Source organism: Anas platyrhynchos, chromosome 3 (genome assembly GCF_047663525.1).
Source record: "Anas platyrhynchos isolate ZD024472 breed Pekin duck chromosome 3, IASCAAS_PekinDuck_T2T, whole genome shotgun sequence".
Classification (NCBI taxonomy): domain Eukaryota; kingdom Metazoa; phylum Chordata; class Aves; order Anseriformes; family Anatidae; genus Anas; species Anas platyrhynchos.
In genome coordinates, this window is record NC_092589.1 from 115515965 (window position 1) to 115532835 (window position 16871).

General features: G+C 43.3%; 1 protein-coding gene across 3 annotated transcripts in view; it reads right to left on the bottom strand.

Annotated features, from left to right (window-relative positions):
• Nucleotides 1-16871, bottom strand: part of RCAN2 (regulator of calcineurin 2) — a 78632-nt gene that overhangs the window by 14260 nt on the left and 47501 nt on the right. For all 3 annotated transcript variants that reach the window (XM_005030419.6, XM_021279161.4, XM_005030420.6), the window contains one exon: nt 1717-1890. In XM_005030419.6, coding sequence (XP_005030476.4) covers nt 1717-1890 — 174 coding nt within the window. The remainder of the gene's footprint in view (nt 1-1716; nt 1891-16871) is intronic.

The window sequence follows — 16871 nt, forward strand, 5'->3', positions numbered from 1 at the left end:
AGATTAGAAACCAGTAATTCTTGCACCAAGGCAGGAGTTTCGGAAACTTTTCTATTTGGTTTCTTTAGTTGATGTGATAAAGGAATCTATCATGTTCCTTAGTCATTTGCAACTAATTATACTCATTTTATTTCTACCTTAACTTCCCTAGTTTAATTCTTGCTCTTTTTTTTTTTTTTTCTATTAAAGAAACCTCAGCATACACGAATTATAGCACAGCTACAGGCATACCTGAGCAAGTTTAAAACCAACTCGGGCCCAGAAGCAATGAACTGCATTTGCATGAAAGCAAGTTCAAGATAAACACCCTGCTATTTCTGAATGGATTCTGCAAAAGCCCAGTTTGGGTCTCTCCACTTCACGTTCCCCAGAATTTCTAGGTCTGGAAGTGCTGATTCATTCTGGCTCAGGGCCATACAAACACACACTGCTCCAGACACTGTGCTGCTTCCACAAACTCATTCCCTGGACACAACTAGTAAGCTCTTTTAAGATTGCGTGCACTGGAGAATATGGAGAAGATACCTAAATGGTTTTCACAGAATCACAGAATTTCTAGGTTGGAAGAAGCAGCTTGGATATGGAGAAGAATCATTGTTATGCAAGTTGTTCTTTTTCTTGGGTTATCTCAAATTTCCTGTTAATCTCTTGACTGTTCAACTAGAGTGAAATGACTCCCCAGTCTGCTTACCAGCAGGTTTTAAAACCTTTAAAAAAAAAAAAATCATCTGAGCCAGATCTAGGAGTTAATGGCCTTTAAAATGGGATTGAGGTAGATTTTCAACACCAAAATCCAGCTGTAAAATCTTCTGAACCATCTAACCCGTTAAGCATATTGGGGTTTTCACTGCTGCAGTTTCCCATCTTCCTGAGAAGGTTCTGCTTCTGCCTAGGCTCAAAGCAGCTCCTATCCTACCCCAGCTGTAGAGATTCAAAATTTAACAGCCTCTTCGCTTAATTAAGATCTTCAAATGAGCCTGCCCTTAACCTAAGGCCTCTATCTGGCAGCTTAAAGCATGCTCCCATTACTTATAGGCACTGGTGAGTATCCCACAAGCCACACTGACCACGGCTATTTATTAAAATACGATTAGAAGATGTGGTGGTCAGGGCTCTCAAGCTCCCTCATCTTTCTAGTTCCTGGCTGGGAGATCCAAATTCTCTCTCCCTTGGTCAAGAAGAATCAGACATTCATTTTCTACTTTCAAGTAGAAAGTGATGGATATGATCACTTATCTCCCCCAAGCTGGGGGCATTCTTCTCCCTACTATCTTGAAATTAGTAAGTTCTTCTTTTAGAAAATTCATGCATCTATTTAGTTAGGGAAAAAATGGTTGGAGAAAGCCTAACGGTGGCTCAGGGCTGCAGCCAGATAATTCAGCCCTACTTCTTTTATGACCTTACATACTTTACTGCCTTTTATTTTTTTTCTTTTATGGCTAGAAAGTTACCCACAGCAAATACCAGATGTTGTAAATCAGTTCTAAGCTATGTAACTTGTGTGTTGAATAAGCAACCTGGGTCCCAAGTGGTCCTTTAAATTAACTGTAGACCTGCAGGGCAAGTACAGCTCACGCAACAGAAGGATGTTTGAGTAATCTTTTAGCACCAATATTGGGCAAGGGAGAAACTTTTATTGCTTTTATTCAGCTTTATTGTACAATATTTCTATAAAAGCTATGCACTAACACAGAAGTAGATATGAGATTTCATTACCTGTGCGAAATACAACTTTAACTTCTTCCCTCTGAACTGTGTTTCATGCAGCTCTATCCTGGCACGAGCGGCTGATTTGGGACTACTGAAATTTATCCGCACGCGTCTGAAGCTCTTAAACAGCTGGAATGTCACACAGTCATCGTAGGCACGGAACAAGCCTTCAAATTTCTCCTGCAAATGAAAAAGAAACAACAGTGAAGATTAACTTGGTGTTCTGTCACGTCAGTCTGTTCAAACACGATCTGGAACTTGAGGACGACGGTTTAACCAGCAGGTTTCAGCCTTGGGGGTGGCTGTCCACGGGTGAATCAGGGCTCTGCAAAAAGAAGTTAGGGAAAAGCATCGGGCTGAAAAGTGCTGACCTCTGGAAAATGTCTGAGGGAAGCAGTTTTCAAATTGAGAACCCACCGGCTATTGAACTTCTCATAAAAGTTGAGCAAGACAGTGATGGCATAGCGCTTCATGAAATGAGGCTGAAAAGGGCAGAAGGCTGAGAATACCAGACGACTGATCTCATCTGTACAAAAGCAAACACGGTGCAGAATGACGACAGAGTCAGCAGACACAGCCAGGCCTGCTGGAACTGAGGGCTACATTCAAATCAGCACTGTGGTCTCGCTTTGCATTGCATATTGTGTTTTTTCTGGGTGTTTTGTCATTTAGATGCTTAGAGCAGATATAGACCTAGTCCTTGAGAGTCGGCGTAGCAGCAGGAAAAAATGATTCGATGGCTGGAAACAGTAACCTGGCCCAAAGACAAATTTCAGGCTTAAAAATGTTGCGCTACAGAACAGCATGTCCAAAAGCACGTGACGCAAATAAGGATATTTTAACACTGTGAGAGAGGTCTGAGAAATACCAAATCTCTGGATCTGGAAATCAGCAGGAATTCAAGGTACAGTAGCACCCCTGGAGGATCAGACTCCCTCTGTTTTCTCTGTAAGCTACGGGCACACCGACTAACGTCACATCATCAGATGAACCTGATGACCTTAACTCTGATACCTGCACGGGTCTTTTCATGCACACAAGCAAACATTCATAAATGTTAAGACCAAAAAGGAGTGGTTATTACGGAGTCTAACATTTGTGCTTCCTCAGACCTGAGGCTGCCATCCAGCGAGGACCACGTGAAGTCCTAACATTTTAACATATGCAGTCAAGACTTGAAGCCTTACAAGATGGGGAATCAACCAGAACAAAATCCCTTTTATTAGGAGTTCTTCATCCTGCAAAAAAACTTGTTTGAAGTATTTCATCCACTGAAGGCTATTGTGTCAGGTGGGAAATAACCTCACGTGTGCTCTCACATATCCGAAAGTAAGCACTTTCTTACATATTTAGGTGACTTCTCATGGAGGAAAATAATTTCTTATCTCTCAGAGTGGCTAACGGGTAGGGGCTGCAGAAGGAGAAACAGAAAAATCCATTTGTGTAATCTGATCAATACTTCAGTCCTCATCTGCTACATGACAAAGAGTACAAAACTTTGAAAAATGTACCCCAAAGAACCACAGGCAGCAGGGGGCCATGAGCAGAGCTGCGTCCTCCTGCCAGCACCAGAGGCTTGTGAAAGAGTTAACTGGAGAACGAACCAGTTGCATGGCAAAGAACACGAAACCTCGGTGCGCATGTTCCACGTTTCCTTTCATTCCCTGCCAGCTCTGTGGTCTTCTTCCCCATAACTGATATTCCGTCCCTGGCAGCCTTTCAGAAGAACCTCCCCGTGGTCTATTAAGCTTTCATGATTTTCATTTCATTTTGCCTGACCTCGCTCACCTCTTCCTCTCACCACAGGGGATACTTTGAAGGGGAAAAAAAAAAAGAAGAGAAGAGAGCTCAGTGGTTTGGTCGGGGGCGAGGAAAGGCACACAGCAATCCCACAAACAGCAGGAAGCTGATGGGTTTGCACAAGCGGGTCTAGTCACAGCACCCAGCATTTAAATTGTCAATATTTCACACCTTTGTTTGATTTTTTTTTTTAAGACTTTTTTTTTTTTTTTAACATTTTTTGCACAATTTAATTTTCCCAAGCAGACATCTGCCTCAGGTTGGAATTCGTCTAAAGGTCAGCCAAACACAGCAGTCCCCGCAGCCCTGGCCGGGTTGGGATGCCGTCCGTGCAGCCTGCAGGGACCTGGGCAAAAAGGGCTGAGGAGGGAGGCAACAGGACAGCAGAGGGACGTACATGTAGAGTTAACTGATAATATTGAGTACTTGGGATGTAACTACCTGTTGCAGCTGGCTGTTTAGTAGGAAAAAGATTCCTGGTTTTTCACCCTGGCCAGTCTCACGCCTGCCTTCTTCTTGCACAGCACATAAAAAGCCCATGGGGTCCAGCCCTTAGGGGACAGCACATCCCCTAAGGATGTGGGACAGCAGGGAAGGGAACCAGCCTCCAGCTCATCCCAACACCAAGCACAGCCACTGCACCAGCCAAAAGGATCCACACAGCTCGCTTTTGCTGCGTTTTTGGCTGATTATCATAATGACCTCAGCAAAGGTCATTAATCACCAGCTGCAGCTAATGGCCCTCAGCTGCATCTTGAGCCGGCCCAGCTCCTCCCTGCTGGATATTAATTCCCAGCAAGAGCTTCATGCCTTCATTGCTCTGGCCTGTGACTTCTGGTAGCTGCTGAATGCACTTAGCTGGGTAAAAGTCCTTCAGAGCCACTCTGGTCTGTAAGAGAATGGATCTTATACATCTTAAAGACCTTTAGCAAATTCTCTCCCCCTTCAAGTCTTTTGGATAAATAATTCAGGACTCAATCATCTCAATTCAGGGCCTTTTAAAGCACTTTTATGATTCAGGATTTTTAAAATGCTTTTAAGTCTCCAAACTTTCCGAATACTTTTTAAATTTCTGAAAAATCAGAGAGAAATGTCTGAGGTTAGGCTGTAGCGTTGCTTATCTTAGAGTAGAAAGTGAGTCAAAATGCAGAAAGTCATGAAGCTGTGCATTTATTTCCTGGATCCTGGCAATCTTCATCCATCCAAAGTACGTCTCTGGGGGACCCACTTAATGCTCTGACAAATTTCAGTGCCATTCATTTGACCAGCACTGTAGTTCTCATCCGCTCCCCTGGGGACTCTGTGCCCCTCTTCAGCACTGGCTGCCCTTCCTCATACCGCACCTGCAACCTCACCTTGGCTACTATATCCCATCACTCAGCACCACTAGCAGTTCCTGGGCTTTTTATTATTAGGACTAGAGGGAACGGCCTCAAGTTGTGCCAGGGGAGGTTCAGGTTGGAAATGAGGTGACATTTCTGCTCAGAAAGAGCAGTCAGGCACTGGGACAGGTTGCCCAGGGAGGTGGTGGAGTCACCATCCCTGGGGGTGTTCAATGAGAGGTTGGACGTGGTGCTTGGGGACAGGGTTCAGTGGTGACACTGGTGGTAGGGGAAGTGGTTGGAGCAGGTGATCTTGGAGGGCTTCTCCAACCTGAATGATTCTGGGATTTATGACAGCTGATGTGAGGATGAGCAGAGCACCATCCAAGGAAGAAGACCCCTTCTTCCTGCAGTGATGCCCAAGCTCCAAGTCCCAGAGCATGAGGGCAAAGTTGTGCACCCATGGACTCAAACCTATGGCTGCTACTAAACAGGAGCCTGCCGGGGGAACTTGAGCCTGCAAGGCACACAACAGAAGCAACTGGTGAAATGCAGCCATGAGGAGGCAAACAAAGCACTGGATGCATCTGGAAAAGTATTTCCAGCAAAGCAAGGGAAGCATTAACAAGTTTATATAAAGCCCCATTACACCTCATTAAGGTTACAGGCTTTGCTGCCTGCATCCCACAAAGATTAAGGCAAATGGGAACAGGTTCCCGTAACGGCTACCAAGATAAAAGGAATGAACAACTTACCGAGTAAGAAATTAAAATGCTTAGTTTATTTAGCAAAGTCAAGCCGGAGAGGAGACATGACTGCCATCCGTAATTTACCAGAACGGTGCAGAGTAAAGAAAAAGCTATTGAAACCGGAGGGCTGTGTTGGCAGAAAACAAGCGGAAACAATTGGCATGAATAGGTTTAGTCTGGAAGTTAGGCAAAGGGAGTAATGACTCAGAAACAGCCTTCCAATTACAGTAGCAGTGGCGAAAGGCTTTTTGAGGATGGCGTTCGGTCAGTTCATGCGAGGGACCACGAGAAAGTATCCACACAAGCACTGCAAACCAAGGCTGCCTGAATTAGCAAGTGAATGGGGCTGTGCCGAGGCAAGTTCCTTCCAGTGCTGTGTCCCTGTGATTTATTTCCAAACACTTCGTCCATGAATAGCTCCGCTGCTATTGTGCTCGCTCAGGACAAAAGCCAAAGCCTAATTCAAATCAATGGAAGTCTTTCCACAGCCGTCAGTGAGCGCTGGATTCGAGCCCTAGAGCTGCAACACAAATTACGTTTTATTCTTCAGCATGTTTACGCGCATTATCACCCTTGTTACACATTTGATTTAGGAGATGGTTGTGATTTAAAACTTCAGCCTAATCCTTTTTCCTGGAGTTTTGTAGGCAAACAAAGCAAACGTTTTTTCAATTTCCATTTTTCTGTTCATTTATATAAAAGAGAATCCAAGTAACTAATTGTATGCAACAACCAAGACATAATTTACAGTTATGAAATAGTTTTTTTCCTGAAATGAGTTCTGCGTTTGATATAAGCTTTCTTAGAAGAAAAACTCCTATCTCGGAGCCCAATGTCTTCTGTTTCAGTGCAGCCACACGGGTTGTAACACCACAGAGCTCTCACGGAGCACCGGATGAAAGATGAAAATTGGCAGAACATGCGGAGGCTGCGCTCTTCAAAGTCAAGCATTGATTGAAAATTGAAAGAAAAGAAAAATTGAAATTGAAAAATCAATGGAAAGTTCCCAGTTTATAGCAATGAGAATGGGCTGGCAGCTTAATCCTAGAGGGACGGAAAGTCACTGAAGTGGCACACTTCTGTGTGTACGTATATATATATACATATGAGATGCTAGGAAATATCATTAGGAAGTAATTTCAAGATTGCGATGTGTCAGTGCCACTTAAAGGGTACCCTAACGAGCTAGTCTGGATGTGGATGGCTCTTGTCATCCGAGATCATGAAAGGTGAAGGCAGGTTGGGAAAGCAACAAGAAGGGGGCTGCAAGGATGGCCAGAAAAGTAGTGAGCCCAAAGCGGGAGGCAAAGGTGGATGATCTCTGCTTGGGATACAAAGCAGAGTATCTCCAGCTACATCTAAATGTAAGAAGTTAGGAAATATTGTGAAAGGATGGGAATTATCTGCATTAAAATAACCAACAGTGTTGGTATGAAACAGACTGCCTATTAAGACCTTTAGGCTCAAATTCAAGAGGCATGTAGACCAGTAAAATTTGGAAGTACTACTGGCCCAGAAGTATTAAAAAGGCTAATTACTGTCATGAAAAGGATAGGAACAAAAGATTATGGGACGGCAATATGCATTTCTCTAATTCTGAAGTCCATCAAAAAGGGGCTCATTTCTAAAAATGTGTCTAAACAGAACTTCAAAGAATTCAGTTCACCTCAGGAGCTTTTAACAATTATTTCACGAGCCACAGAAGGCAAACAGGCAGTTTGAGGTAACTCAAGTGAAAGTGTATAAATCTGTTACATGAAAGTAGCCAGTGTAAGCAGCAACCTAATCAGAACTATCACATTTTCTAGTTCTAAAAATGTGAAAGTTACCAGGCAGCTTTGGAAGTGGGTATGAGAAAGCACTACTGATTCTCAGTTAAATTGCAGGAGTGATGGAAAGGGCAGAAATAGTTTAAATCAGTTATGATGATGATCAATAAAGAGCTCCCATGGTCTCATCCTCATGCCTTTAAGAAATGGCAGGAGACTAAAATATCAATTAATCACTCAGCGATCACCTTAAGGCACAAGTTCTCCCCATCCATTGTGAAATGTGCCCTTCCAGCTGTCATTCACCAGTGTACGTTTCAGATGGGAACGTTTCTACATGTGAGAAATTTTGAAAGGAAGGGGAAAAAAAACAGGGCAGACTGGGTATTTTGCCAGGGAACCGAAATTACAAAGTACTCTGCAACGACTGCCTGGTCACCCTGCTGTTTTGTTGTATTTCTCACCTCGGAACTCAGTGCACCATTCTGCTCAGCGCTTCCTAAATAGAAAACCACATTTATATTAGAGAATTCAAGCATAAAAAGAGGTTGGGTTTCTTTGTGCCTTTTTTTCCCCCTCGTTTATTTGTTTTCATTTATTTTAAATCTTTTGAAATTGCACAACTGTCTCGGTACATCAACAAACCAACACGAGTTTCCTACCCCAGTTCAGGCAGCTTGTTCTGTGGTTAGCTTTCTGGTAAGGGGTGGAGGGCAGGTAAATTGTGAGCCAAAGATGAAATAAAACAGTACAGGTTAGAAAATATAAAAACCCTAACAAGCAAACAAAAAAACAATGACAAACATTAAATTTTTCTCTCTCTGCTTAAAAACAAAACTGATTTGCTTGTACTATTGCCATCCTGCTAATGTTAAAGGGGTTCTCAATACCTTTCAGTCCTACTATGCGGTTAGAAAGATGCACACTTTGTGTTCCAGACCTGATAACGAGTGACCTAGTGCAGAGAATTGATGCTAGCCAGCACACACGTAGCCATAAAGCACGCCCTGGTCTGTGGCTCAGGCATTCTGCCGTGTTAGACCTAGGTCAGTGCTGTTTTGGCTGCATCTACACGGATCCTGTAGATGCTGAAGGCTGCATCTCCAGGGTTTTGCTGTCCTTACATGCCAGCTTCTAACAGCAAAAATAGTAGATAAAAGGTTGATTGCTTGCAGATTCAGCGCCTTGCTCCAGAAAGAGACTTGGAGAAAATGTAGCAGCCGTTACATAATGTGGGGTAGGCATTGGTAATTCATCACCTCACAAAAGATGGCCGTGAAAGAAAAAAGAAAAAAAAAAAAAGAGAATCATAGAACCAGTAAGGTTCGAAAAGGAAACATCAAGCTGGAAGAAGCCTGATAGCTCCACCTCACGCTGGGACGGAGGCAGTAAGAGAATCCCTCGCCACCAGTCCTCCTGCAGAAGGACGGTCCAGCCAGGAGTGCTAGCACTGCAGCAGCACCGCCAGCCTCCCGGCGAGCAAAACGAGGCAGACTTGCCTCTTGAAAACCAAGCGAGCTACACAAATGCATGTCCTGCTTCCAATTCATCAGCACAACAAAAGGTACGGAGCTGAGATCTGCCCCAGAGCTTCATGGAAGCAGCATTCGCGGTTCAGAAGCGGCTGACAAATGTCAGGGGCACAGAATTTTGCTGCGTTGCCTTTTCTGTTTTTAACCAGCTCACATCCCTGTTTACCTCAAAGTGACGCACATTCCTCCTGCTTAGCTCCACTGATCTGGAAACCAAAGGCGCCTTCAAGATGAAATAAACCGTTCCTGTGGCAATGCCAGGGGGGTGATTTAATATACTTTGGAGACTTCTCAATTCCATTTCACACCCAACGACTGAGCTTGAAGGAAAAGCCACACTTTACATTTCTTTTTTTCATAGGAGCTCTGCTATTTTACTGTATTGCCCACGACAGCTTTTCTGAGCGCTCCACATTGGAAGCCCTCCAGTTGCAGATGCCGCATCCCCGAAACACGGGAAGGAGGCTTTCCAGCCGGCTGGCCGAATGCACGTTGTAGGAATAGATCCTTTAGTTCTGCCCCTGCCTGAGGAGTGTCCTGCAGAGACATCAGGCCGGTCTCTGGGAAGCTCCTTTTCATTACCATGCAGGACACTATTTTGTGCATCGTTCCTCAATCCTTTTTTTTTCCCCCATCACATTTGGTAATGAAAAAAAAAAAAAAAAAGAAGAGCAAGTTTGTGGAGCATTTAAAATAATTCCTATATTTCCAAATAGCAGTGTTGCATTTTGGCTTGAGACTGATGAAAATAATGCTGATAATGAATGCAGGAAGAAAAGGTCCTTGCAAGCTGCCCTGAAGTAAGCATTTGGTGTTGTGTCTTTTTTTTTTGTTTGTTTGTTTGTTTAATTATTATTTATTATTTTTTAAGAATTAAAACAATAAATGGGTAGGTAATGTATACAGTGAACTCCAAGGAGCGTTCAGTTCAAGAATGTACACAGCACAACACCAGCTATCAGTTCTGCCTTATTGCTGGAGACATCTACGCCCAACATCTAATTGGTAGCACAACAAATTGCTGTGGATATTCGTAGCCAGCATCAATAACTCTTAAAGTTCCTGTCACCTTAATTTAGCAAACAAAGGTGTGGAAGAAAAACAAACTTAATTAGTTTTTACCAATAGTTGCTCCATCTCTGCCAACAAGGGCATTCCAGTCGGAGCAGATCTGCACAGGGGGTACTGAGGACTTTCTGGATGCCCGTTAGCAGTTGGAGCACACCAGGCACGCTCCTGGAGTAATTTCATCTGAAAGGAATCCAGCTCATGGGCTCATCTGTGATGCGAACAGAAGTCCAGTTAATGGAGATAGTTGCCCCATGAGAATCCCCAGCTCAGACTAAAAAATGTGCTGATGTAGACTCAAGCTGGTATCTCTCCCGATGATGGCTAGCTGGCATTCCTGAAAAAGCCTGCAATAAATAAAATGTAATGGCCACTAACAAATAAGGAGCTGCTAGTCAAACTTGTGCAGGAAACTAGGGTTGCGAGGTTATTCATTAGGAGAAACAGCATGAAAAATATTCATAGCACTGTATAAATTTAGGGACTGTAAAAAAAAACAGAACCTGAAATGTTCATTCATTTATTATGCTACTTTTCAGGGATGACTGAAAACCTGAAGGTTTATCCCGTTGGCTCTTCAAGGTGGACCATTTTTGTTTTCTGTGTGGCAAAAGCGAGGTGAGGACATATGTGTGGTCACAGCGCCCACGCAAGGGAGCTGTGAGGGGAGAAGCACCATTTTCCATTTCCATTCTGGAGAAATCTACTTAATTAGATGATCTAGAAAGTCAGATGATCTAGAAAGCTCAGTCTCTTGTTGCCAAACCTGCTGGAGTGCCAAGGGACACCTCTGCTGGTGCCAGTGACACAGAAGCAGAACCTCACTGGCCAGAACACTGAATATGAGAATGAAATATAGGAAAGAAAACACTAAAAGAGCTGAAGAACTTAGTTTTATTTATACGCTTGGAGATGTACTGTTGTAAAACATCCATAAAACCCATATTATTCATTCCCTGTCTTTTTCAGCCCAGTTAACTAGAAAAATAAACAACAAAAAGCCGTGGGACGGTTTAAACAAATAAAATGCTTGTCTTGCCCATTCCTGATTTACTGGCTTGCCCGCAGTGATCAACATTTACAGCATTTCAGCTGTTTCTCATCACAGTCACGGGGAATACTTTTCCCCTTCCCGTCTCAGTGCAACCAAATGCAAACTGCACCAACATAACTCAAAATAAGAGTTCCAGCAAGGTTTGATTGAGAAAGGACACCAATGATTTCGAAGACAACCCTTTAGTAGAAGAAAAAAAAAAAAAAACACAAGCAGGAGAGGGGAAGAGAATCTCTTTTATGAATGTTTTTTAATGGGAAAAAGGTAGAAAGGAAAATGATTGACGCAGCAATGCCCATTCTCAGAAGTTTAATAAGAAAATCTGTGCTTAAAGTTAACTTCAAATGCAAGCAGTTGACCAGAGACAAAAATGTAGAAGGTAGTGTACACCCACACCTTAGTCTTTGCACCCCTGCACTAAAGCATGAAGGAAGGAAGCTCTTACCTCCTCTCTTGCCTCTCTGCCTGCTGTTGCAGCCCATAACACAGGGCAGAACAGGCAGAAGTGTGACCACTGTCTGTCGCTCTCCTGCTACTGTTTTACTGCTCCTTCTTCTTGCCAGTCAGCCTGGCCCATCTGTCATTCCGTCTTACACTTCGTTTGTAAATTACTCAAGCCGCTCTGCTTTCTGTATACATGTGAACAGCTCCTGGAAGCTGCAGCCTCTACGTCTGGAGTCTCGCTGCACAATGAAAACACAGCACGAGCAGCACTGTGCTACCCCTGGGTGAGCAGCAAACCCACATAAATCCCACGTAAACAGCACTTCAAGGCCAATGCTACGCGAAGGAGTTCAATAAAGGCACCTTTCAGCAGAAATATGTGGTAAAAAAGAAAACTAAGAAAAAATCAGCTTGGGTCAGAGAAGAACAGAGATGAAGCCTTCTGCCTGCATGGACAGCAAGGAGAGGGATACAGGAATGCCTCTCCGGATCCGTTTCAGACATCCTGGCCCATTCAGCTCACTGTAGGAGATAGAAAGAGCTCGCACTGGTCACACAGCAGCCACTGTAACTGAATGGATGCCACGAGCAATTCCAACAGATTTCACCTGATGGGCTAGAAAAGGGTTTGAGGGTTCAAAGATGCATGAGGGATGCTTACAACACATCACAGCATGCCTTTCTGCATTTTGTGCTTGGTTAATGCACCATACCTCTGCAGGACATGAGGGCACTTCAGACCTCCCCTTATGGCTTAGTTTGGCTCAGGCCAGGCTTGGCTCAGACTCCACTAACAGTTCTGGTTATCATCTAGGTCAATAAAAGGCGAATATGTGAATTTCTAGGAGAGTTTCAAGTCAGGAGATGCTGAAAAGGACCAAAAGACTGGATTCAACTACGACCTTCTGCTTCTGAACTTCTGCGTCTGGTCCAGTAACCACTCAAGAGGGTCCATCAGGTTTCCTAAATTGAAAGAAATATGGATTCCTTGGTCTTGTTCTCCCTTAACTTTATATTTTAATCAGTGATTAAAGAAAAAAAAAGTTTCTAGAACATGAGCAGGTTTACAAGTATTGAAATGCACCACGATATGCACTTTTGATGTTCAAGCCTCATTTGTTGTAGGACATAGCGGAAGAAAGCCAACGCAATCCTTAGGAGAAAATGATATTAATGTTTCCAGAGTGGTCCCACGGAAGGTGTCCATGGAGAAGCAAGCCATTAGATGAATCACTCGCTGCTCCTCAGCCGGGCTTGTTGGGGGTCACACCTAATGTGGTCACACGTAGGTGGCAATTCCCTGCTCAGCACAGGACTGGAACACGATGTGCCTCGGGAAAGGAACACGAGTCCATACGTACTGCAGCACCAGCTCAGCTCTGCGTTACACCCCCAGCTCTCCAAAATTAAAATACGAGCACTTCCAAAACTTGTTTTATCTACATCGAAATCAGGCTTTGTTTAAAGATTGTTGCGTTGTAATCTTAAAACCAATTTGGTTCCTGCGAATCAAAATGCAAACTTTCTGCCCTACTCCAAATCGAGCAAACAGAATGTGTATGTTGGGGTTATTTTGGGTTGGTTTGTGGGTTGTTGTGTTTTTTTGTTGTTTTCATTCTTTTTTCTTTTAGTAACCATGCAATCTCTTTTAATTTGAGAGATCCAGCAAAAATATGTTGAGTTACTGCAATCTCTTAGGCAAGATTATTTCCAGAAAAGGCTTTTATGATTCATGAAAGTTTCCTTCTGTAGCTTGCCAGTGTGTCTTCATTACCAATTCTTTATGTACATGTCATTTGCAACCTGCTTAACTCTTTGTGGTGTTTCCTTCACTAATTCTTCAAAGAGAGAGCTCCTTGTGGCAGGGCAGCACAAGGAACAGAAAGGTCCTCGACTCGGCTGGTGCTGAGCGGTGCTTACACCGAGACAGCGGGGTGTTACCAGCACTATTCCCATCCCAAATCCAAAACACAGCACCATGGCTGGATGTGGTGCTTAGGGACATGGTTTAGTGGGTGACAGTGGTGGTAGGGGGATGGTTGGACCAGATGATCTTGGAGGGCTTTTCCAACCTGAATGATTCTATGAGCTACTATGAAGAAAATTAAACTTGAATGTTTTCTGAGTAGAATAATTTATCATTTAGGCTGGAAGAGATCCATAATATCAAGCTCAACATTGATGTAACACTACCAAGACCACTGCTAAGCCATGTCCCTCAGTGCCAGGTCCTCACATCTCTTAAATGTCTCCAGGGATGGGGACTCCCCCACCTCCCTGGGCAGCCTGTTCTGATACCTGACCACCTCCTCCATGAAGCAATTCTTCCTGATATCTAACCTAAACCTCCCCTGGTGCAACTTGAGGCCATTTCCCGGCATCCTGGTTTGGTTGGGTTAATGTATTTAGATGAAGGAGAAAATAAAATGAATTCCTTCTCGTTATTACATAGGATACAGGCTTTCCTCACAACGGGAATCGCGATGTAAAAAATGGAAAGACACCAGTGAGTGTATGCACAGACAGGAGAAGGATAACTACAGGTAGCAATCTGCTCCTCCTCATTTCAAATGGAGGAACTGCCACCAACTACCATGATTACATTAATGCATGGCCCTGAAAGAGACCACCATAAGGGACTGCGAGGGTAGCGTCCTCCCACACTCACCCGCTTTGTGCCCACCGAGGAACCTCTGATTAGCTATAATCTGCTGGATACAGCTGAGCATAATGCTGTTATCATTTCGGAGAGTTTAACTGTGAATTTGATTTTGCAGATCGGGGTAGAAAATGGATGGAAAGCATCTGCATAAAGAGAGATTATACAGTCTTCCTTCTAAGCTGCTTTTATATTGTCACTAGCATCCATTTCTGCATTGTCCTATAAAAACCTGACAATGCTTTCTGGTTTGAATAAACTTCAGTGGAAAAAAAAAAAAAAAACACAAACGTGCTTTGCACTTTGAGAGGCTGTTTTATCTCCAGAGGCAGGTCACAGCCCTCAGAGGACACCAATAACTGAAGCTGCATTGATGCCCAAATATCAGAGAAATGCCGTGTAGTGGTCAACACACAGCTAATCAAAAAAGAAAAATATGACAGTGTATTTTCATTCCCAATATAGTGCCTAATTAGCCTGCAGGACTTCAGAGCGTTATCAAACCTAATGAAATCAAAGAGTGTATTTCAGAAAATTGGGCTTGTGCAGACTGGTAAGGAGAAGACTTTGTGTGGAGCTGTAAGCAGATGCCCAGCACCTAAAGGGGAGATGCTGGGCCCAGGCTACTTACAAGTTATGTCGAGGGAGGAGAGGCAGTGGTTTCTATCTGCCTCAATAGCCGCTAGCACTGACCACTACCAGACAGGATACGGACGAGGGAATTTCAGTCTTGCAGTGATATAATTGTTTTAGTAGGCAGATGGAAGAAACCCCAGGGTGAAAAAGCAAATATTCCTGACCAAACTGCTCCCATGTCATTTTTCAACCAACTGGATAATTTCCAGTTGGCACGGATTCTGTTTAGAAACAAGAGCTGGAAAGTAGACTAATCCTATCTTACAGCTAAAAACAGCACTGCTCTTCATCAAAATCATTTTCATTTCCTGATGTGAAAAATGTACCAGTAGCTGCATGATATTAAAAAGATCCTGGACCAGCATTATGAAACTGAAGCTGCTCCTCATAGGGCCTTGTGTGCAGAGCTGTTGAGAAGTCAGTAGGGAGGCAGCGAGCCCAGTGTCTGGCGGCCAGAGGGGTAACCAAATGTGGATTCTATTTTTATGAATGTTTTTTTATTAAAAAAAAAAAAAAAAAGAAACAAGTAGGACATATAAAAATAGCTGGTATCCTGCAGAGTCCAGTTTCTTGCTGTGTGACAGCTTCACGCCATCTCTGTGTCCTAAAGGAAGTTACTTGCCTCACAAATGCCATTATGCAAGTCCATAATGTGTCTCTCAAGGAGTCTGACTCTGAAGAAAGATCCTAAAGCACTAAAGTTTGGTGCAATTAGATTTTAGATGACACACAAATACACAGGACCAGCAATTTCTGAGGGTCTCAACCTGGCAGCCGGACGGTACCTGCACCCAGCTGCAAGTCCCCACTGCAGGGGCTGTGCTCACTGGGACTCACAACCAGAATTTCCATCTTTCAGTTTCAATCTTGGCTTGTACTGTGTCCTTAATCAGTATGGGATACTACTATGTAATTATAAAGGACAAATTATCAACTAGAATTATCAGCTAAGAGTGAACACATCCACTCACTGAGTCCCTCAGTGCAGCCCTCGGACTGAGCACAGGGTACACAGACCAGGAACACAATAGACCTGGACTTGCTATAGATAAACCTCAAATTTGATGGAAAACATTTTGGGGCAGATGAATCAAAAGAGGTTGAAAGCAATGGTAGCTTCCTACAGATAAGTGGTCTCAAAATAGAGCCGTTCAAGATAATCTGCAGCTGTTATCAGCTACTTACTTCATTTTACACAGCCGTGGCACATTCCCATTTACTACAGTTTTACCATATCTATACCAATTACTCTCTCTGCAAAGTAAATTCTCCTTATCGAAGGCATTTGAAACCTCCTCTGTATAAAATCCTTATTGTCCTCTTGCTCTGCCTGTTTCACACTATATAAAGCAGTTAAAGCTTAAGCAGCAATTTTAGCAAACATCTAGCCAATGACATTCAAAAATGTTCTTTTCTTGGGTGCAGTATGTGTTGAGTAATCACCTGTTCCTCTGCTACTAGATGTCAAGGAAATGGTTTTATTCTGCACTACTTGGTTACATGAAGCTCTGTCCCCTACCCCAAGAAATACCTCTCCTTTGGGAGTTAGGCGTGTGTGCATGGAGCTTAAATCACGACAGTTTTTCAACAGTTTCAGTCTAGTTATCTGCTACAATAGCAAGAAATAGGTCTCTGAACACCTTTCCTCTTGATTCATTCACTGTTAAAAAGAAAAATCAACTTCCCAAATCTCTAAAACTTTAAGTACGTCAATAATTTGCTTCCAACATAAGCAGCATACTTATTATTACTATGAATACATACAAATTACTGTTACAAAGCATTTGGCTTCCCTCCCAGCTGTCATAATTAATAAGAATTTTTTCCAGCTCACCAATCCTCTGGTTATGGTTCAAGGACTAGCAGTAGCCCGCAGGTAGCTGGCTGGTCACACCGTCCTAGAAATCCTGTGACACAATCAGCTGCTTCTCTAGATAAAGGTAGTACCTTTCACACTTCACTACTTCTCTTCTTAGGATCTGCAAACCAGATGGCAACACTAAATCTCATTTTACAGACAAAAGGTGTGCATCCGAGATATCCTAAGGCGCGCTTTGGTACATTTTATCAGGTCCTGTACACTTGTATAACTTTACCTTACCTCTATTTTTGGCACTTCTCCTCTGCT